General features: G+C 36.7%; 1 protein-coding gene across 1 annotated transcript in view; it reads right to left on the minus strand.

Annotated features, from left to right (window-relative positions):
• Positions 1–547: 547 nt before the first annotated feature.
• LOC132176378 (serine/threonine-protein kinase ATM) overlaps positions 548–23,005 on the minus strand; it is a 65,234-nt gene continuing 42,776 nt past the window's right edge. The window contains 39 exon segments of the mRNA XM_059588569.1: positions 548–887; positions 1,330–1,473; positions 1,952–2,017; positions 2,104–2,238; positions 2,357–2,488; positions 4,281–4,380; positions 4,471–4,517; positions 5,247–5,325; positions 5,415–5,494; positions 6,135–6,224; positions 6,996–7,104; positions 7,226–7,320; positions 8,346–8,405; positions 8,542–8,598; positions 8,706–8,846; positions 9,145–9,207; positions 9,283–9,372; positions 9,464–9,544; positions 9,857–9,940; positions 10,235–10,318; positions 10,445–10,492; positions 10,566–10,767; positions 10,888–11,039; positions 11,901–11,999; positions 12,072–12,236; positions 12,466–12,588; positions 13,062–13,136; positions 13,215–13,281; positions 13,696–13,811; positions 13,954–14,271; positions 15,418–15,504; positions 15,722–15,826; positions 15,944–15,991; positions 16,179–16,289; positions 17,488–17,622; positions 20,325–20,448; positions 20,571–20,613; positions 20,616–20,687; positions 21,278–21,347. Of these exon segments, the coding sequence (XP_059444552.1) occupies positions 810–887; positions 1,330–1,473; positions 1,952–2,017; positions 2,104–2,238; positions 2,357–2,488; positions 4,281–4,380; positions 4,471–4,517; positions 5,247–5,325; positions 5,415–5,494; positions 6,135–6,224; positions 6,996–7,104; positions 7,226–7,320; positions 8,346–8,405; positions 8,542–8,598; positions 8,706–8,846; positions 9,145–9,207; positions 9,283–9,372; positions 9,464–9,544; positions 9,857–9,940; positions 10,235–10,318; positions 10,445–10,492; positions 10,566–10,767; positions 10,888–11,039; positions 11,901–11,999; positions 12,072–12,236; positions 12,466–12,588; positions 13,062–13,136; positions 13,215–13,281; positions 13,696–13,811; positions 13,954–14,271; positions 15,418–15,504; positions 15,722–15,826; positions 15,944–15,991; positions 16,179–16,289; positions 17,488–17,622; positions 20,325–20,448; positions 20,571–20,613; positions 20,616–20,687; positions 21,278–21,347 (3,975 nt within the window). The 3' untranslated portion in view covers positions 548–809.

The following is a 23,005-nucleotide window of genomic DNA, read 5'->3' on the forward strand; positions in this document are numbered from 1 at the left end:
CTTGGGATTGGAGGATTTTTTTTTTTTTTTTTTTTGGCTTTTAATTTAAAAAAGTGTAACATATTTTTTAACAAACAAAACCCAATTCCAAATTGAGAAAAGTGATCCATCCAATTAGGGAAGCGTTTGGCATTGCAATTTCATAAAGAAGAAGTGCAATTTTAAACCAAAAAGCAAAAAATTGATTGTTTAGAATTGCAATTTTAAAACGCAGAAAATCTGCATTTTAAAATCGCTGGTAAGAATATACTTTTTAAAAAACTCACAATTTTAAAAGCCAAAACACAATTTTGCTAAATGCTTAGTTGTACTTTTAAAAATTATATTTTCAAATCGCACATTTTACAATCGCTATTTTTAAATCGCTCTTTTTGAAATCGAAAACCCAAACTGACCCTAAATCGCTCCACCATCTAACTTTAAAAGTGCATTTTCCTTCGGTCCTAGTAGGGTTAGTGAGGAGGCAGAGATCAGCTAACTCATTCAATTAACTCACTTTCTATGTGAATATTGAAGTAACTAGATAGAGCTGACGTGCTTGTCGAAGTGAATCCGACACTCGATCGGAATATTTAGGAAAAAACAATACGCTGATCAAAATTTTAATCTTACACGCTGCTTCCAGAACAGAAGCAAAGAAATACATCGGGAAAAAAGCACCCTGTACAGCATGAATTGTTCGCGTGTATCATTATACACACCAATTACAACCAATACGAAAAATCAGACTACAGAAGAAAAACACCTCAATATTCACAAAAATGGAAAGCCGCCTGTACAAGGTGATGAGCAGAAGAGGACAGATCTCATCACATCCAAGATGCCCATCCAGGAAACAAATGACACAAACGCTCAGAATCGATAGCATCTTGTATAAGTTGTTGAACCTATAAAGGAAAATTCAGATTAATTTTAAATCAGATATACCAGAACGTAATAAGATAAAGATTTCACCATGTTTGCCTGAATCCTGGTCACCCAGAAAAAAAAACAGAAAGAAGAAAAAACCAGAATAGCAAAATAGCAAAAGTTTCCTTGCCTGAATAGAGTGAATTGATTTTGCTACTACATAAACTTCCTAGTTTGGCTACAAGTTTTGCAGTGTCTTGGTTCAATAGGTTAGCAAGAATTTGCATTTGCTGCTGAAAATCTAAAATTTCATTGGATAATTTAACAGTTCAATTCAAAATTTCTTTTTCGTTTCTTTAATTAATTGTGTTTAGAAGCAAACCTAGCTTTTTATTATATGAACCATCCAGCAGGAAAACTGCTTTCACAAGCTGATTTGGATATGGTTACATGCATGTAGCAGTGACATTGGAGAATTACCTGCCCATGTACACTCCGCATTTCGCCTTCTTCATATCCATCTAGTTTTTGTTTGACACGCATCAAAGCACGTGCAGCATCCTTGTTCCCCTCATATTCGTCTTGTGTGCCTTCCAAGATTGTCTCCAGATCATCATCAGTTTCCTATCAAGGAGAAAAAAGCTATGCTGCATGAGCAATTGTGTATGCATGCTAGACACACGTTTTAAGGCAATTCATACGTATATAGCCAGAGTTATTCAAGAAAGGCTGCATATTTAACTCACAAACTATCAAGATCCATTATTTTGACAGCATTCCATACTGTTTGGCCCAGGCTTCCTCCCCTCCTTTACATGAATATTCCTTGCACTTTCATTGCCTTATTTATTTATTTATTTATTTTTGGGTTCAGAATGTCTAAGTTTCATTTGAGCAATTACGAGCTGTTTTTCCATTTCCATAGTTATGCAAAGCCTTTGCTTCTTTTTGTTCACCAATATTCCATTACCATAATTTTTATTATCAGTATTTTATTCACTTTCTTTAACAGAAATTCAAATGACTCCTTTCTTTTGAATTCAGAGGCAATGTGGTCCTAAACACAATACATATGCATATGATAAGAGAATGTCTGGAATACCTTTTGACGCTGCAAAGCCTTCAGAGGAGATAGTGCCCACTTATACAGGGGATCGTGGATAAAAACCTGCAGAAAATTTCCATCTGCTATCAAGGAAATAAGAGATTGCATGTGTTATTCATTATTAAGAGACACTGGGTAACTAATCATACTTCAACAATGGTCAGCAGCGCTGCTTTATTTGTCCGCATAACAGAAAGAGTTTCCTCACAACATCTTCTGAAAACCCCTTCCACTCCAGTGACACCCATACCATCAATTATGTCTCTTGTAAGCCTGAATGGAACCTGCCAAAGTTGATGTAATAAGAGATGAAAAATGAGGAGACATATTATGCAGTGGCTGACGTAAGCAAACAAAGGGAAAGGAAAAAAGTAATCTTCATAAGGATTGGGACAAACAAACCCGCTCTGGTGTCTTAAGCATCAATCCCTGTTCAAAGGCAACACCAAGATCTATGTGAACAACTTCGGCAGTGGCTTGATCAATTAAGATATTCATGGCATGTCGATCTCCAAGGCCAACAATGTAACCAACCTGTATATGAAGCAAATTAGTCACTATTTCATCCAGGTGCAAGATAAGATAAGTCACATTGCATATGTGAAATCAGGCTGAATTTATTAGGAAGAGATCTTTTCAGAGAGAGAGAGAGAGAGAGAGAGTTAAAAGTGGGATTTGGATTTAAACTTAGCACATTGGGGTTCGAGAGTTATATAGTGTATCAGAGAGAACAATATCCACATTGATTCGGTTACATGATTGGAGTGATCCATGCTGAAACTGTTTTGGCAACTCAAAGTTGGCACATATTAGCAGGCAATGTCATCAAAAAAGACAAGCAAGATGAGCTTTTAGGAAAATTCTTCTATTTTCCAGTTGCTTGTGCTACAAGCACCATCTGTATTCAATACAAAAAAAAAAAAAAAAAAGGGAAAGATGGTCTAACAGACTTCCAAGCTGTATATAACAATGCTTCACTAAGGCTCCGTTTGCTTCGACGTAAAATGGTTTCTTTCATAAAATATTTTCAAGAAATCCATTTTCCCTGAAAATATTTTCCGTCGAAAACATTTTACGGCGTTTACCTTGCATACGGAAAATAATTTTTTTTATTATCTTTTTTTTTATATATATATTTTTTCCAATAAGGTCCCCACTAGGACTTGCACTAGACTTGACCGGGACTGGCCCGAGACTTGACTGGGACACGCTTGAGACCCGCCCGGGACCTGACCAAGACCCTTCCGGGACTTGACCGGGACCTGCCCGGGATTCTCCCGGGACTTGACTGGGACCCGCCGAGGACATGCCCGAGACTTGACCGGGACCTGACCGAGACCCGCTCGAGACTTGCCCGGGACCCCGGCGGGACCTAACCGGGACTTGCCTGGGACCCGCCTGAGACTTGATTGGGACTTGCCCGGGACCCGCCCAAAACTTGACCGGGACTTGCTCGGTCCCGGGCAGGTACGGTCAAGTCCCGGTCAGGTCCCGGGCGGGTCCTGGTCAAGTCCCGGGAGGGTCCGGGTCAGGTCCAGGGCGGGTCCCGGTTAGGTCCCGGGTGGGTCCCGGACAAGTCCCTCTGGGGTCCCGGTCAGGTCCTAGTCAAGTCCCGGGCGGGTCTCGGTCAAGTCCCGGGCGGGTCCCGGTTAGGTCCCGAGCAAGTCCAGGGTGGGTCCCGGGCAAGTCCCGGTTACGTCCCTGGCGGTTCCTGGGCAGGTCTCGGGCGGGTCCCGGTCAAGTCTCGGGCGGGTCTCGAGCAGGTCCCGGGCGGGTCCCTGTCATGTCCCGGTTAGGTCCTGGGCAAGTTCCAGTTAGGTCCCGGGTAGGTCCCTCCGGGGTCCCCAGCAAGTCCCGGTCATGTCCCGGTCAAGTCCCGGGTAGGTCCCTCCGGGTACCCGGGCAAGTCTTGGGTGGGTCTCGGGCGATTCCCAGTCAAGTCCCGATCAGGTCCCGATCAAGTCCTGGGTGGAACCCGGACAAGTCCCGACGAGGTTCTATGCGGGTCTTGGCAAGATCCATCAATTTAAGAATAAGATGCTCATAGTCGGAAAATGGTTTACGGTTTTCAAAACCATAAACCATTTTCCTAAAATTAAAGAAGAATTTTCGGTCAAAAGGAAAATATTTTCCGTTGACCACTATTTTACGTCAAAGTAAACACCGTAAAATACGGAAATCATTTTCTGGAAATCATTTTACGTCGAAGTAAACGGAGCCTAAATAATAGAGGGAAAAATTAAAATGTCCTAGAAGGAAACTATGATAATTCACAAATAATTAATAGACCAAGATCAACGTAACCACGAGGGTATATCACACTGACCATGGAACTAGCAGCCACACTCCGTGTGTAAGCAAGTCTCTTCTCAAACCAGTCAGATGGTTGTAAAAATCTCTCCAAGAAAAAGTAATGCATGACAGGCCTGCATTAGGTGTCACGGAAAAAGGTGGCTAAGTAGAGATCTAGAAAGAGGAAAAAAGAAAATGGTTTCTTCCATCAAGAGAGAGGCTACCTGAAGTTCTCACAAACATCCTGAAATGCTTTGCGCTTGTCTTTGTCCTATCAAAAAGATCAAATTAATCATATCGATATGTTTACTTAAAGTGAACAATAATTACCAATTAAAGTGAGGAGTGATTTCTGAGATATGGTATTATTTACTTTGGGAACAGAATATTTCACTAAAAGTATGTAATGGTCATGAGAGCACCGTATTATATGCTTTTGCTGTAGGTTTTTTCTTTAATTATTACATTAATGGCATGGTTTGAAATGCATTCATCAAACTGTTGATTAGGAAACTTAATTCCTGAACCGATTTTATTCTTGTTTTTATTGTCAGATTTTATTTTCAATATTGTTGTAATCTGCATTATCGATATTACCATAGTAATTTGTATTAGGTTTTCTATGCTTAAATGCCGAATAGCTTAGAAACTGTATAACTATAGCCACCAATTATTCTCAATATTATTCAGTAGGTGCTCTTTAAACTTTAGTATGTTGGGACCCTAATCATTTGGTAGCTATGGAATACGTGAGTGTTCTGACAATGATGACCTTCTATTGTTTTACAAAATTTACAAAAAACACCAAAAACATAAAAAATGATACAGTAAACCAACTATTATTTTTTTTGATAAATAAGCAAGAATATCATTGAAAAGCGCAGATGGGCGCAACCCAAGTACACAAGAAGTCTACAAAGACACCCCTTTAAAGATAATTTCTGCTAGGCCAAACCAACTATTATTATTATGAAAAAGCTAAGAAACATAATGCACTTACATTTGTCATGTGCTCTCGGCATTTGGGAAATGACCAGTCACCTATTCCATAGCGACCATGAGCACCTCCATTTCTTGTGCTGCAATTTGAAGACGATAATTATATCATCTAAGGATCTCATAATCCAGGGATAAACTAAAAGATTGCACCTGTTGGAATTTAACTGACCTCCCAATAAGATATTCCCCAAGAGGAAGGGTACCATCAACCCATTCTAGAACACCAGCACTTGGAGTAAAAGGAACGACCTATTTCATATAGAAGATGCAATTTTTTAAACTTCATGAACACTATAATTGTTACAATGAACATTAAAATTTCTGTGCATATATCCATGTAACAATTCGGAGAATAAATAAGCAATAATTGTACTCTTTTGTTCACAATATCCCATATACCCCAGAATCAATAAAGGATGAGGAATACCAGAGTGAAGTCCTTCTATCAAGTTTTTTAAAAGTCAGATAAGCATATCTACAGAAAAATCTTCCATATTGAAGAAAGAATGTGAATGCAGTGGTAGAAGTAACTAGGGCAAATGAAACTGTAGATATATTATTTTCTATACTTGACTATATAAAAGAGTTCATTCAAAAGAAAGAAGGAAAGAGATAATCCAATTATCAACAATTAACAGTAAGTGATAGAAACCTAATGGTAAACATGGATTCTTTCTCAATGGAAATCCAAGGCAATTTTCTTTCATGGAAAAGTTTGAAGGGGATTGACTCGTCATTCACTAGAACTAGGGGATTGACCGTCATTCATCAGAACTAGGGGATTGACCGTCATTCACCAGAACTTTCATGCATAGGATAAATGTGTGGAATTCATCCTTCAAATTTGGTCTCAACAATCGCTTCTATTAAATTTGAAAGGAGAAGATACCTTGTATGTACGTACTCCTAATCTTCTTTTCCATGTATCCCGATGATTCCGTAAAAAGGTATTAACTAAACCAAAAAATTGTTCCATAACCTGTGAAAGATTCAGAAGACAAAACTATTGGTGCAAATTGAGACATAAAACACACATCTCATGATCCCAGTATACATGCTAAAATCCAGTATTTTTTAAAAAATGAAAATCACAAGCGTCTCCACAAGGGAAAGACAAGGCAATGTCTTGCAAAACTGAGGTAAAGACAGCACTATTACAAAAGAAAAGCTATTTAGTAGACTCTCATACAACTCATATACAACTATGATGATGTGGCAATGAAAAGCAGCCTTTGAATCAATGGAAGCTTATAACAAGAAAAAATCAATTGTTGATTTTTACTGTCAATATCACCATAGTTATATGGCAATAGTATGAGTCTACTAAATAACACTTCTCCTATTACAAAGTATGTGTTAACTTGTCATAACTATAGATAGAACCAATCCCCAAAGGAAAATAGCAGGTATGCTGATGTTATAAATGTGACTAGGGGTTCTCTTTGTACACTCCTTGTGTACTAGGGTTGTGCTCCTTAAAATGTGCCAAAATTCAGAAAATAAGAAAAGGAAGAAGAACTCAGCAGGTGTTTGACACAAACGTAATGCCAACTTTAACACACTGTTAGAAGTAGCAAGAGCTGCACATTCTGCAAAGCATGGTCGCTTGGAACTTTACGCTTTCCGATCAGATTGATTTGAGACTTTTACATAATGCTTCTCAAAATTTTAATGTTAGATGCTAAGACAAATAAAAAAAAAACAAAAAAAAAAAAACACAAATTGGGAGAGAGAGAGTTGGAATTCTTACAGCATCTTGTCGCAGATCATCATTTCCAGATTTTGCTAGCTGTCGATATTTGCGACCATCAGAACCTAGGCATTCAACCACTTTTGGAGCATTAATACCGTTCATTACCCTGCATGTCTCACCAATATAAACTAGATATTACCATCACATCAAGTAATTCTGTTAAAGGAAAAAAAAAAAAAAACGAGAGTAGTGAACTGATTAAATTGATTTATATGGCTACGACATACATAACAGAATCTGCTAGTCCTTTGAAGTATGGAAAAGAGCCTTCATGATACTGACAGCTACGATCAACTGGAAAGGTAGCTGTCACAACTGGTACCTGAAGATCCGACATAAATGCAATAGCTTTAAAGTTTTAGTACCTTAACTATGGGATAGAAAACGAGAAGTAATGCAAGATCAATTACACAATGTTGCATCAAAATACAGGACAAGAAGCAAAAAAAAAAAAAAAGGTGCTTCTTGACATACACAACACATCATCATGCATGAATCTCAAAAGAAGCACATAAACCAACGAACTCTTTGGCGAATTAGCATAATTTCGTAGAGCTTAAGGTTAACATTTTCCATTCTAAGTACAAAAAATGAATCATCTGCGAAAGGCGGAATTGACAAAGAAATTAAAGTAATGTTTGGTTTAATACTTTGGGAGTGCCGTTTAGGGCTGAGTGGGGCATTTTGTTTAACATAGAAGCGTTGCAACAAAATAAAACTGGTCCTTTTAACTAACTTTGACCTGCATTTCATAGCAGTCATCTGACAATCATGTAATGATGCTATTGCTGAGAAATGTATGATCTGTAAAGGAAAGCCCTGGCATAAGATACATGAGAACAAATTGACAGAGTAGATACCAAAATATTTTAATGTACAGAGTGAGAAGGAAGATATGCATGCCCAGCCAACCAAATATCTGAATTCTGTTTCGTAATATCATTCAAGGAAAACTTTAGATGACTGTTTTGGTTAGCATCTTTACGATGTATATACAAATTAGCCCAAGGATATGTATGTGCCTGTACACGTGGCTGTGAGTATAGGTGGAGTGAGGGTTTGCAAAATGTCTTTTAGGTGCTTGTGTTACCTTTTGTACTTGATGAAATTATAAAACAGAAGGCCTAGAAACCAGACAGCAGGATAGTAGAATGGCTAAAATAGCACAGTTAGAGAAACAAATAACAGCATCTAGCTACCCTACGTATCTACCAAGCTACCTTGTTTTTCTTTTTACACCTCTCCTTCACACTATCGTTCTCTCATTATGGAAACAGAGTCAGGTTCACAACCCTTCATCATATCTATACAAAAACACCAAACTACAGATGACAGTTTTACACTTACTAGTTCCAGCTGTCGAAGACTACGTATTTCTCTTGGTAGCGTCATCTTTTTATTGGTATCCTGTTGACACAATCTAGTTAGGTAGGCATCAATAAAACAGAGATTCAGCTTCCACGCTAGGAAACCACAAAAATTGAGTTTCTAGCTACCAAGTTGGAAGAAAACAAATTCCGAATTCTAAATCTATTTGACTAACCTCTCTCCTTGTTTCTAGTTCTGCAAGTTTGATATAAATCTCCACCATTTGTTTCATCTATACACATATTGAGAAAGTTACATCATGGTTAGTTAATATAAGTTTCTACATACGAATGGAATCTTACAGAGATACATTTATAAAAGTCAAAATGAAGGAATTACTTGTCTTATAATAGCCCCATGATATGTTGATAATTCTTCTAATAGCTTTTCTGCGGCAATTTTTTTATCCAAATCCACGACAAATGAGTTTCTGCTTCGCTGTTTATCCTTGATACGATCACCATTTGCCAGAGCTAGAAGCTAGTGTTGACACAGAAAGATAAGTAAAACAATTAAAAATAGAAGTGCAAAAGGCCACATTTACAATACATCCAGTCAAACAAAGCATGGGCCAATATGATAAATTTTGATAAGTAATAATTTTTTTATAAGTAGGGTGAATATGATAAATATTTGGTGATGAGGTGAAGTAAGGTCCTAGTTTCAAGTTAACTTCTCAGTTGCCATAGAGAAGTAAATCAGAAAGCAAATAGCACAGGAATGAAAACCGTATGCCATGCAATATACTTTAGATCAGTAAAAGTAGTAGAACTTATACCTGAAAGATTGTGTGGTATGGATGGTCAATGGCCATTTTCTTCACCAGAGAAACCAAAGCAAACTGTATAGAACAACAACCTGGTTAAAAACAAACCTCCATCTCATAAGACTAAAAATACCACCTCAGTTTTCAAACCTGAAAATTATAAGGCCCTGAATGGTCCTTTGAGCTACCCATTCTTGATGCAATTTGGTACACTAAAGGTATGAATTTGTAAGACTGAACCTACAAGCATATTAAATAATGCATTAGACAACCCAGAAGATAAATTATATATATATAACAATTAATTAATAACTCTGCCTTTAATGCATACCTCATTAATTGTGCTAAGCATACTATTTACAACATTTTGTCTAGAAAAGAGAGTGAACCACAAGGAAACTAGTCGAAACACCTGAAACCACATATGTTAGATCCTCGAAGGAAGTTAAATTCACTAAAAAATAACAATGAAGATATTTTCAACAACAAGAAATATGAAGAGATCCACGCAGTAAATATAATAAATAGGAAAACATCCTACTAGCATTCGAGAGGTGAAAACTTCATTTCATTTAAAACTTATGCAGAGTAATTCAGATGCAGTGTCATATATTCTCATGTAACATGATTCTAAGCCTTTTAACGTTATACACTTCCCCAACCATATAATGCAGAACAGATATCAGTTTAATCAAGCAGAGGACTTTGACGAATAAGTGCATACCACTCTTACATCATATTTGTCGCCTATAACCAAACAACGTTTATATCCCTCCAATGCGAGGCTGAGAAAATTGTCTCTGTCATCCTGCACAGTGAAAGGGGACCAATAAAATAATTTGGATTGATTTACATCAAACAACAGATTGTAGGCTTAAATTCGTGTCTGTATGAATGTGCATCCATGTAGTAAAAATAAAAAATAGATTTTCAAGTATGATTCGCTAGCTACACCATCTAGTGGATTTAATACATAAACAACATTTTAGATTCATATGCTCCAGTTCTGACCATTCAGGTCACCAAAGTCCTGTTCAGCAGAGCATGACATAGACACACTCACACACAATATTTGACGAAAACGAAGGAATAACATCAATACCTGCAATTTTTCAGCCTCTTCCTTGTCCATGGTCAGTTGCTTTTGCAACTCTTGTATTTTTAAAGAGTAGTCAGTCTTCTCCCCCTAAAATATTGTATATGTAAATCTTATTAAAAAGGAAAAGCAACTTAGCAGGCAATTAATACCACTATGAAAAGAACTATACATGAATCACTGGAAATGGAAATGGATTAAGGGTTGGAGTTTTACCTTTGATGAACTTTTTACACGTTTAATTAGTGCCTCCAACTCTTTTGTCTGCAAAATAAACATAATCGAGAATAGTACAAATATAAAGTGTAACTTAGAATTCCAAGTCTAAGTTTGGTACCTTATGTTTCCTTAAACGCAGTGCCGCTTGCCACTCATTAGAGGCAAGTCTTTCCTCGTAACTCCTAAATAGAGCGTCTGCATAATGTGCAAGATGAAAATGAGTTTGGCTTTGTCTTTCGATGGACTTTTTGTTTGTAGTCTTCTGATCCTCAGCAAGTGAAACTGCAGGCTTCAAATACTTCTCTAAAATAGTTCTGGAGCTGCATTATTCAACACAGACATTGTATGTGAAAAGTTAAGAAAATCAGTAAATTAGTGTTTTTGAACACATAGATGGCACCCAAAACAATTTTTCTGGACATATGAATTTGGTATATAACTTGCTAGATCGAGTTTCTGCCAGCCACTTCCCAACCAAGCGATATACATCTGAAGCCTCTTCATTCGACTCATAATTTTGTATGATATATTTTGCAAGGCTGATAGCCATCCCATCCTGACTTTGGGCACGCAAAAGCTTTGCTTCTTCAAGCTGCAATTACAAAATAATTATAGCCATGCAGGTGATAACTATATCTGAGCAATGTCTCAGTAACACAGAAAAGAGGCATGTCACACTTTGAATATGAAATCCAAGTATTTGAATGGCTAAAAGTGAAGTTTCTATAAAAAAATCAAAATTCTTGATAGTTAGTTTGTTCTCTATTTCAATTTAGGATAATGATTAGGAAAATTGCCTTCTTTTCACTAGGCAAAAAGAAGGGCCCATATAAAGCTTCTTTGCGAAAGTGTAGCCAATGTTCTCAGGAAGAAAATTACGCTGTTCAATAGTTATAATTAAAGGAAATTCATATAACATCACAAAAAAGTCAAATTCCAACTTTCGTGTTGGAAGCATATTGGAAATGGTGAAAAATTGTGGAATGGTTGCCCACAATATGCAAGGCACTATGGTATCTATGGATAGGAAGATGAAGCACTAGGCAAGTGAGGCTCATTACAGAAGCTCAAAATGATGAGTATCTAATATCTGGAGATCCAGAAGATGATTTTTCTTTGGATGAAAGATGATAAATTATCCCTCCAGAAGGAAGTGCCAACACTTGCTATCACTTGTAACCTGAACTCACCCTATTACAGGTCCAAGACTAAGATCAACTAGTCTAAAACTACTCGACTGAATATATACTTCATCAAAACTAAATTATTAATCAAATGCAGGGAAAAGAACATGGATTAAAACATATTATTGGAAACCGAGATTAAAGCTTAAATACCAACTACCAGTATGACCATGCAGAGTCGATAGCAATATACAAATTCAGGTTCTCAACAGTGTACAATTCATACAAATTTTTAAAATTCCTTAAAATATCAAAAGGTGAAACTCTACCCTTCCAAGCCAGTACAAGGATGAGTTTTGCTCTCCGCTTTCAACACAGAGGAACTTAAACTCATGCAAAGCTGCAGCTGCTTGAGAAAACCTGGAGCCCTGTAAAACAAAGAAAGATTTCAGAAAATGGGATAAAGTCATGATTTGCAGATATAAATATGTTGATGATACCTTACGAAGAGTGGATGCAGATTGCAAAAGATGTTGCATCTTAGAGTCTTTACAACTTATGATTTGAAGTAGAACTCGCCTGAATGCTATAAATGGCTCCAACAGATTCATATGTAGCTGTGTTCTTTCCAAAATGGAGTTCCAATCCGTATTCAGCCATGACAACTAGTTGACAGTCAAAAAATTCTATCAGAAGACCAGAATATCTTTTTCCCTTCCTGATATTTTTATTTCTACATATTATTTTTAAAATAAAAGATCTATTACAATTTACAAGGAATCAAACTCTTCAATATACTAAGAAAATAGAAAAAGTCCAAGTGTTTTATAGAATCAAAAGACATGCAGATGCTTGCTCCTCATTTATCCTGAAAGACATGTATAACAAAAGTACCTGGTCTGAGGTTGGAATTACAGGTTCAGAAAATACTTTTTGCTTCTTTGGATAGTATTTTATTCTCTCACATGGAGATGTTGTCCAACGTAAATCCCAAGCCATGCCAAGATGATAAAAGATCTGCGTAAGGGCACATTGACATAGCAGAAAATTGAAACAGGAACTGTATAAAAGAAAAAAGAAAAAAAAGAAATGATACTTTCCATCATGATCAGCAAAAGATGAAGAACCAGGCACCACAAGTGATCTAGGTTTTTAAATTTCAAGGCTTTCCTAATGAGGTAAATATATACTCAATTTGTACCAATCAACACATTCCAGACTGTGTTGGTATCTGCCAAAACAAAATTTATTAAAAGAAAAGCTGTTCAATGCATCTGCCTAGTTTTCTAGAAGCTCGGAAACTACCAGGATTGACTAAAATCTCTGCTAATTATCCAAAGAGAAGCATGCCAATATTGGAAAGTGTCACCATTTATGATTTGGACTAGATTCCAAAGACTTAGTACTAATATATGATTCAAAATTTACATGGCCACATTTGCAATTGGCGTACATGTTAGGGAGCATTGTATCCGAGGTATATTGCATACCTGGAGTTTGATTATTGTCGAGTAGATGTATTCAGTGCTCTCTTCGCTTGCACGAGAAACAGACAACACAAGCTCCTAGAGTCATTGAAACATAACTAGATTACATAAAGTCCAGTTGCTGGTTTACAGATATGAAAAGTCTATAAATATTACCTGCTTCGAATCTTTTAGTTTTCTATGAAAATCGTCAAAATCTCCCTCCTGCAATGCCCTCAAGCAACTAATTTTCCAAAAGGAAGAAAAGAAAAGATTGCATTAGCCACAAGTCAATGGAAACATGTTCTTTTCCTGTTAAGTGCACTGAATATCTTTTGACACGTCCATACATCTATACAATATCCCATCTCTGTGGGTGCTGAGAAACACTGAAAATCATAGTTCTAAGTGCGATGTCATCATGCGCTACTTGCTAATATTTTTTTATGCTTTGTTTAAAATCAATAACCTATGCAGTATATACTGCCATGTCGCAGCATAGTTCAATTGAATTGTCGCTTTTTGCAATATATTGGAGGGCAAAATGGTTTCTTTACTAGATAACACATACATCAGGAGTATCTATTGTAAATCAACATATTTACTATTTAAATGTCTACAATATACAGCTATTAAACACAAGATCAAACCAAATTACCTGTGCAGATTTTCATTGAAATGATCATTTTTTATATGCAGACTTGAAGATGGAGAATTAGCTTCCACATAAAGCAAGGAGAAATCCCAGTTTCCTGCTCGCCAAGCAGCTTCGTACTGCAAACAGTTCACAAACAAAAACAAGGAAAATGAGAAAGTTTGCATCAAATTAACTTGCAAAACCAGAAAGACAAAAGTGATATACACTGGTAATCACCCCTTTACAACAAGGCGGAAAAACAGAAAAAAGAAGGCAAACCTGCAATTCAGTAAATTCCTGATCATGCTGAAACTGACCCTTTCGAGATGTCAATCCTTGGCAATACAGATCGAGCACATGCATACAACCAATTTGCTGCAAAGATCTAATCAGCCCTTTGTAAGGTTTTCTTTGTGTTATCTCATCTTCCAATTGGAACTCTGATAAATGATCTGTTGGTTGAGTACATTCCAGTGACAAATATCTGGAACTACCACCTGTTTGTACTGAGGCATCTGATCGTACTTGCAAGTCATAGTATTCAAGGGCCTTGCTCCAATTCCCCTCATGCTCAAAGGTAATCATTTGAGAGACCAGCTTTTGATGCCATCACCAAAAAACCACAAAAAGTGTAAACTGTAAGAATATACTAATGTTCTGAATGTACATGCTAATTACAAACTAACATATACAGCCAAACTATCATGCACAGAAAAAAGTTATAAATTCAGATTTTCATTTGACCGATATACACATTTGGATAGGAGTGTATGTCTCGGTCCCGGTCAGCTACCCATCACAACAGAAGAACTTATGAAAATTATCATCGAGTCTTCATCATTACAGTTGCAACTAAAGTTCAGCCATTTAGTAATGGAAATCAAATTGAAGCATGCTATTTGGAATCAAGTCCAAAAGACATCAGTTGATTGGATGACTTCAATCACTATTTACACAATGCCTTCTTCAGAACGTTTCATGAAAATTTCACTATCCAAGGAATTTGGTCAAAATAAGACAGCCAAATCATCTATCAAGTGGTATATGTACACTTTGGTATTTCAACTGACTAATTAACAAAACAATATGGAGGATCCATTCAATGGAGGAGTATCAAGCCTATAAGACAAAATTTCGAATATTACCACAAAGTTTTGGCAGGGTAACTAAAATCTCAACCAAACGAAAGGTGGTCAAGTCTAACTGAAAGTAGGATTTGATTATACAAGGTAGAAACAGCAGCTTGACATTAGCTAGATACATCAGACTTTAATGAAAACACACATGCAATAAATAGGTCAAAGGGGTGGCCAACAGGGCACTTATTAAAGAGAAATATGTAGTCACAACCATTAGATACTCGGTAAACCCCACATAGACGACTCAACTCGAAAAAGCTTGGTGTAAATTTAAACATGGAGAGGAAGCTTGTCATCAATCATTCATTGATGAGAAAAGCTCCTGCAATTCTCATAAAATAAGCAACACACACACAAGTGAGGGTTGAACTATTGGTCCTTTTTCTCCCATTTTCCCCCTTTTGTGTTTTTAGGTCTGTTCGTCCTTTTTTTGGCAAGGGGCTGATGGCATGCAACAATCTCATCTCAAAGTGGTAGAAAAAGTGAAAATTTCCACAAGCATAACATTCCAAGTAGTACAACACACAGTCGATAAGCTCTAGGGCACAACAGATACTAATAATGGAAGAGAAAGGACTTCAAAGAGGCAAATATATTGACTAACCTTGTGCGACTGGATGATCCCATATAAGCTGTCAGGTTCATTGATTTGAGTGACAGCTGAGACAAGTATTCCAACGTGAAGTGGTAACTAGTGATCAAGAGTACCCAAACAAAAAATGAATTACGAGAATCTTGCAAAGACGTAAGACCACAATAAAAGTAAAAACAGTCCTAATGTAGTATTTCTAACTCAGGAGCTAATTCAAGCAAAGCGCAAAACATATACCATAAACATGATCCTGGATAACAGAAACAAAAATTCAATCCAGCAAGGGCGTGGCACACAATATCTCCATGGGAATTACCATTTCTGTGTGGGAGAAATCTGGGCTCCCTAGTGTGAGGCTGTTGAAATGCTCTTCACACCAATGCTCAACATACATCATAGCCGTAAAATACGAACCACAAACCTGTAAGGTACACAATCCATGTCACAGAAACTATGAGATAAATGCTAACGTAAATGAGGCACCAAAATTCAAAACACAACATAAATAACAAGAAAGTATGGAAACATCAATACTCACGACTGCTGATTTAGCAACAACGAGGTAATCAATGCAAAGCCAATAAACCTGGGAATGAATGTAACTTGTCAGGAAAAGAACTAAAGAGAAAGGAAATTGACACATTTCACGAACTCAAGTTAAACAAGGACTTAATCCCAACCAAAATCCAAACATTTTTAACGCTATTCCAACTACCACAACAGTGTACACACACATCCATATGTTTGTCTGCATGTAGCATAGAAGAGAATACCTTGTCCCATAAAGCTGTTGACATTGCCACCACACTTGATGTAGCAACTGAATCTCTAGCCCTTGCAGATGCGGAACGGGATTTTGAGCTATAACTTGAAGGCTTAGCACACTGGAGACCAAAGCATAATTAATCTTTTTTGGCCAACACTTTTATTTAAAAGAAATAAAAAGAAATAAATAATAAAAATAATAATAAAAAAACTGCAAACAACCTAAACGAATGTTCACATTCAGTGGGCTGATTATCATACGACTAACCCAAACAATAGAAGCAAAAATATAATGATTAGCAAAAACTTTGTCAAGTATATGTGAACACACCAATTTATCTTCTTCTTTTTTCTTTTCTTTTTTTCACAGATAACAACATCAATATATAATCCAATAAGAACTATTTTTTTAATACTTCACCATTTGAACCAGTTAAAATAACATATTGTACTTTGTAAAATTAATTTCACTGAAGTACCTATTTTAAGTTAGGGCTATTGTCTAGAGTAATGTTCAGAGTATCATGCTCTTTTTTTTAATAAGTAAAATAATTCATTAAAAGCGCATAGGGCACAACACAAGTAGACAAAAAGTGTGCAAGAGAAAGACAGCCAGCAACCCAAGAAAGAGAAAATAGAGTACAAAAATCTACAAAGTAGAGATATTTCATTGAGAATGCACAAAAGGGTGCAAACGTAGTACATGGGAAACATAGAAGAGAATCCCCTAATCAATAGAAAAAGAAGAACAGAGGTTCAAAAAGCTAGAAAAACTAGAAAAAAGCAAACTATTATGAGCTGCTATCTATCTCTAAAGGGAACTGAATATAATCATTTTCATATAAAACTAGGACCAACTAATTCCTTCTAAGACTTAAGTAATGATCTTTACAACTTACAAATTATGAGATGAATGTCTTCATCTTGCGACTCAAGAACAGTGTAAAGACAAAAATTAGTTATTTTCCTCAAAACTCTTTCTCAATAAGCATAACTTCAAAAAAAAAAAAAACAAAAACAAAACAAAACTTTCTCCAACAATCTAACAGATCCCTTATAATTTCTTCTCTCCACCATATATTTTCTGATAACTCAAATAAGATTTAATAAATAAAGCATAATATATTACGAAAAAAGAAAAAGAAAAAAAGAAGACATCACATAGACATGAATTAAGTGAACAAGGAAAGATATGTTTGAAAGAACAATATTTTATTTATCACAGGTTACCAAATTTGAAACTTCAAATCTGAGAAAAACTAAGAACTCAAGAAGCATCAAACCCAACCAACTAAAAGGATAGTTCAACAAACTCACCTTAGAACTTTCACTCTTCGATGATAGAGAAGATCTTTCCATGACATGACATAATCTAAGTTCATTAAGGGCATTCAAGAAAATTTGAATCGATTTGATCAGCTTATTGGACTCTGTGAATATATTTTCGTGCACCTGCATGTGAGACAGAGTTAACAAAGCAACTTTGTTTGGACAACAACACAAAAGATAAAGCAGACCGGAACACCACACATGCATGACTAACCATAAGATTAAGCTAATAATATAATTCACTCATACTTGTTTGTTATTGAAATGCAATATTGGACTAATTTAGTATATTTTGAATTTATTTTATAAGTAATTCAACTCTATTAAAAGCACAGAGGAGTGCAACCCTAGTACATAGGAAATATACAAGAGACCCCTAATGTATAGAGAAAGAAAAACAAACTTCAAAAACTCTAAAAAATTAGAAACGGGCAAGGTATTGAATGCTACTATTTGTGTAAAGAGACAGGAACATCTTTTTCAGCTCTAACATCTCGTTCTCACGATCTTAAAAGTTCATTGCCTTCTGCTCACTCCATATACACCACATTAACCACAAGGGAGCCAACCTCCACACTTCCAAAGCAGCAAGATGTCTCAATTGCCTTCTCAAACTCACCAACAACTCTCTCACCCTACGAAGCATAACCCATGAAACACTAAACAACTGGAAAAGTGAACTCCATAGTTCTCTTGCAACCTACAATGAAGGAAGAGGTGATCAATAGATTCCCTACTTTTCTTACACATACAACACCAATCTACCACATAACATTCCTCTTTTGTAAATTATTCAAAGTCAAGATTTTCCCTAAAGCGGCGGTCCACACTAAGAACACCACTATCGATGGAACCTTAACTTTCCAAATACTCTTCCAAGGGAAAGGGAACTTACCGAAGTAGATCACACATGATAGTAAGACTTCAATTCAAAAAATTTCATTTTAGAAGGAATTCAACAAATTTTATCCTTGCCTCCTTATTGTACTCTTTGAGAATACAACTCAAAGAAAGCAGAGATAACTACCACCTCCCAATCATGCACAAGTCTTGTAAAGAAAATATTCCAATAAATATTTCCATTCCGGAACCACATATGAACTGCTACCCACACATCCTTACAACGTGCAACACATTATAATTCACTATAATTCTGGATAAGAAAACTTCAAAGGCTGCTCCCCACACCATAAATCATACCAAAACTGCACAATAAATCCATCTCCCACCTCATACCTAACAAAGTAAGAAAAACTTTCCCACCCCTTCTTAATACATTTCCACACTCCCACACTATAAGGCCTCGGAACCTCCTTGGAACACCAACCTCCCCTCAAGCTAACATATAGTGTCCACCACTGATCTCCACAAAGCCTTCCTCTCAGTAGCATACTTCCACAACCGCTTACCCAAAAGGGCCCAATTAAACTGAGTTAGATTTTTCACCCCTAAACCCCTTGAAGGTTAGGAGTACAAATCTTCGACCACTTTGCTAAATGAAATTTAAACTTATCCCCAATACCCCCCAAAGAAAATTCCTCTAAGGCTTTTCCATTCTATAAGCCACTCGTATCGGAATAGGAATAATATGTTGGTAAATTAGAAAGAGTGCTTTTTATCAAAGTCAACATCTCCCTTAGATAGATAAAGCCTCTTCCAACCCACTAACCGATGTTCCATCTTCTCAATAATGTCATTCTAAATGGTAGAAGCCTTGTAAGAAGCTCCCAAAAGAAGACCCAACTACTTCATCGGCAACAAAGCCACTCTACACCCAACTATCTCCTTGGAGAAATTTATCTTCAACCTTGACACCACTTCAAAGCATAAGAATACACACCGCAGGTTACGAAGTTTGCAAACAATAAATGTGACACTATTATCTCCTCATGATTTTTCGATCCCATCAAAAATTCCCAGAAGAGTCGGTTGTCCATAGTAGCAAGCATCATCCTACTCAAAGCCTCCATAACAACCACAAATAGAAAAGGAGATAATGAATCCCCTTGTCTTAATCACACAAGCTACTTAAGACACCAGATGAAGATCTATTAATAACAATGCAAAACCGCATCGTAGTCATGCAATGTTATATCCAAACTCGCCATCTCTCCCCAAAGCCACACCTCTTCAACAAGTATAACAGAAACTCCCATTTAATATGATCATAGGCCTTCTCCAAATCCAAATTACACAATACTCCTGGTTTCTCAGGTTGAATATGACAATCTAGACATCCATTCCCTGCCAAAACAGAATCCAGAATTTGTCTACCTCTGAGAAACGCATTCATAGAACTTGAGAAATCTTCCCAATATTGATTTCAATCTGTTTGCCACGACCTTAGAAATAATTTTAGGGTAAATGTATCATGAATCCCTGAGTCAAGGAGCGATTTGAAACTATTCTCTCACTTTTAAAAAATTAACTTTAACTGCTTGATTTGTAGGACCCACATAGGTGCAGGTGAGAGTCCTAGAGATCCAATGGTTACTTTTCAAAAAGAGAGGATGGGAGAAGGATGAGAGAATACTAAATAGCATTTCTCGATATTAAATTGACTAGGAACTCACTCAGCAATTAAAAAAAAAGTTATCAAAAGAGAGAGAAATAAAGAAAAGGTTATTGGTTTAAGTTTTATAGTTCTTTCAGCTTACCGTCCTTGAGCTATTGCACCCCCCACACACACCCCCACCCCCTAAAAAAAAAAAGATTGACAATGACACAAATAATTATCTAAATATTCTATTGACTTCAAGAGTCAAATTGGAACAAATATATATATATATAAAATTGGAACTGACCAAATAACTTAAGAATACAACCTGCACTGAGATAATTTTATGAAGATCCACATCCATATCTTTCCTGCCAGCCAGATTGACAATAACACTTGGCAACAGAAGCTCAGCAACTTCAGCTTTCAGCAACACTATATCTTGACATAATCTGCAAACCAGATGTGAACCTAATTAATCGAGGATGTTAGGCAACCATGAAGAAACAAAAAACAAAAACACAACTTGATTTAGGAATCCACAGGTTGTTTCTTTGAAGTATAAATACAATACCTTAGAATTACATCGCTGCAATAGCCAATAAGCGTGTACACAGTGGACAAATCCACATGTCAAAAGCTTTACCATGTGTCACCCATACAGTAGATTTCTCCAACGAATATGCTTCAGCTGATAATATAAGCAGTCATATTGATGCATATTCAAAGGACTAATCATAGAACAAAAAGTATAAAACCCAAGCAAAAACAAAAGGGAGGTTTATACCCCAGAGAATAAAGTGACATACCAGAGCAACAAAAGCCGAATACATGATGCATAAATACAATTCCAAATTGGCAATCCTGATGATCACTTGTCAACTAATACACTCCAATTTCCATCATTCATTTTCACTTTGTTATCACCAGATGAGCCCCATGCTTACTCAACAATTTGTCAGAAGTACTTCAAGGCCAGTTCTATGACAATGTATAAATGTGTTTGTGGGTGGGTGGGTGGAAATATATAACTAATGCACATTTAAACCCCATCAATTCAAGGAAATGATAAAGGATCATAAAACAAGAAAATACCAGATTTAGTCATCTCAATAGAGAGAACAGAACAAAGAATCAAACTAGATTATAAAGAATATGGACAAAAAGAAGGGTAGAAAGAGAAGAAAACTTAAAACTCAATAAGGAAAAAAGCTTCCAACTTTACATGCCAAACATCGCATGACCAAAATAAATAAGCTACAAAAATTAGCATCCATGTACCTTTGAACTTCCTTTCCAGATCCAAAAGGAACTTTTCCACTAGCTCAATATTAATACCCTTGGAATGAACCTACAAGATGAATATTTAGTTAGGGACAGTAAAGAAGACAACACCAAAAAAGAGTTACTTAAAATGTTGACCATTTAGTTAAGGACAATATAATGGAATTACAACTGTAAAATAGCGCGCAAAAAGAAAGCAGAAAACCATGTTAAATCTATCTTCCAAGGGCATTAATATTGAGCTGACATTCTGAACTGTAGTATTTCTTCCCCACCATTGTAGTATTTGGGTCTCCCTCTGGGTGCTCATTTCAAGTCAAAAGCTATTTGGGATGGGGTAGTGGAGAAGATGGAAAAAAAGATTGGCAAGTTGGAAAAAGATCTATTTATCTCAAGGTGGCCGTCTAACTCTTATCAAGAGCACGCTTGCCAGCTTACCTATGTATATCTTGTCCCTTTCCCCTTACCAGCCAGTATGGCTAGAAGATTGCTCATATTCAAAGGGATTTTCGTTGGGATGGTGTTGATGGAGAGCATAAGCTCCATCTAGTGAAATGGAAGTCTGTTTGCTCCCCAGTTCGTAGAGGAGGGTTGGGTGTGAAAAACCTCTTGCTGATTAATAAAGCTTTATTGGGTTAAATGGCTTTGGAGATTTGCTCAACAAGAAAATTCTTTATGGAGATAGGTGATTGTGGAGAAGTATGGGATCTAGAGAGGGGGTTGGTGTTTTAAGGTAACTTGAGTGCTAAAAGGAGTGGGTCCATGGAGGAATGTTAGAAATGGCTAGGGGCGTTTCTCGAACTTGGTCTCCTACACAATAGGGGGCGGACCTTGCCTTCGTTTCTAGCAGGATGTGTGGTGCGAAAAAGCGACTCTTAAGCCCCTATTCCTAGAACTCTATTCTATAGCTTGGGACATAGAGACCTTAGTGTCAGATTACATGGACTCTTCCGGAACTTATGTCCATTAGAACCCAAATTTTCTTGGGGCGGTCAAGGATTGGGAGCTTGAGTCCTTTGTTGCAATCTTCAATCTAGTATAAACATCAAAAACTCACCCAAGAGAGATATACGCATCAAAAGCCCATTCAACTATTGGAGGTCCCTACTATCTATCCACTTTTTGTGATTTTAGATATGACTTGTTTTATACATCTTGAGTTCAGCATCCAAAGTAGAATCCAGATATCAAAAACATCACATTCAAACAGCAAGCAACATCTCCCTCCTTTTTTTTTTTGTCTGTGGCTAAACGACCTGTTGTTTCACCCGTTGTTGAACAACTTGCCATTTTGCTCAGTGATATACAACATGTCATTTTGGACCATTCCAAATGATCAGTTGTTTGCCATCAACACCGGACCAACTTGTTTTTGTCCCCGGTCAGAATCTCCATGTGCAGCCGCATGAGATCGTGCTGCCGCCATTGAAAAACTATATCCTTAAAATAACACCTAGAAACAACCGTAAAACCCCAAAAAGACTACCTTTATCAATTAAATTCAACAAAACAAACTAAATCTCACTTCTAATCCACGGATCTCCTCCACTATTCGTAGGTTGCACTTGACAAAACACCCCAAAAGAAACAAAACTAAAACGATCATAAACGGACCAGAGAGCCATTAATGAGGTGCATTGCAAGCTAACCAAAGAACGGGGACATTTGCTCTATGCGGACATAAGCATCTGTATAGCTTACGTCAACAACTGTATGACACTGTGT

This window comes from Corylus avellana, chromosome ca3, assembly GCF_901000735.1.
Source record: "Corylus avellana chromosome ca3, CavTom2PMs-1.0".
NCBI classification, from domain to species: Eukaryota; Viridiplantae; Streptophyta; class Magnoliopsida; order Fagales; family Betulaceae; genus Corylus; species Corylus avellana.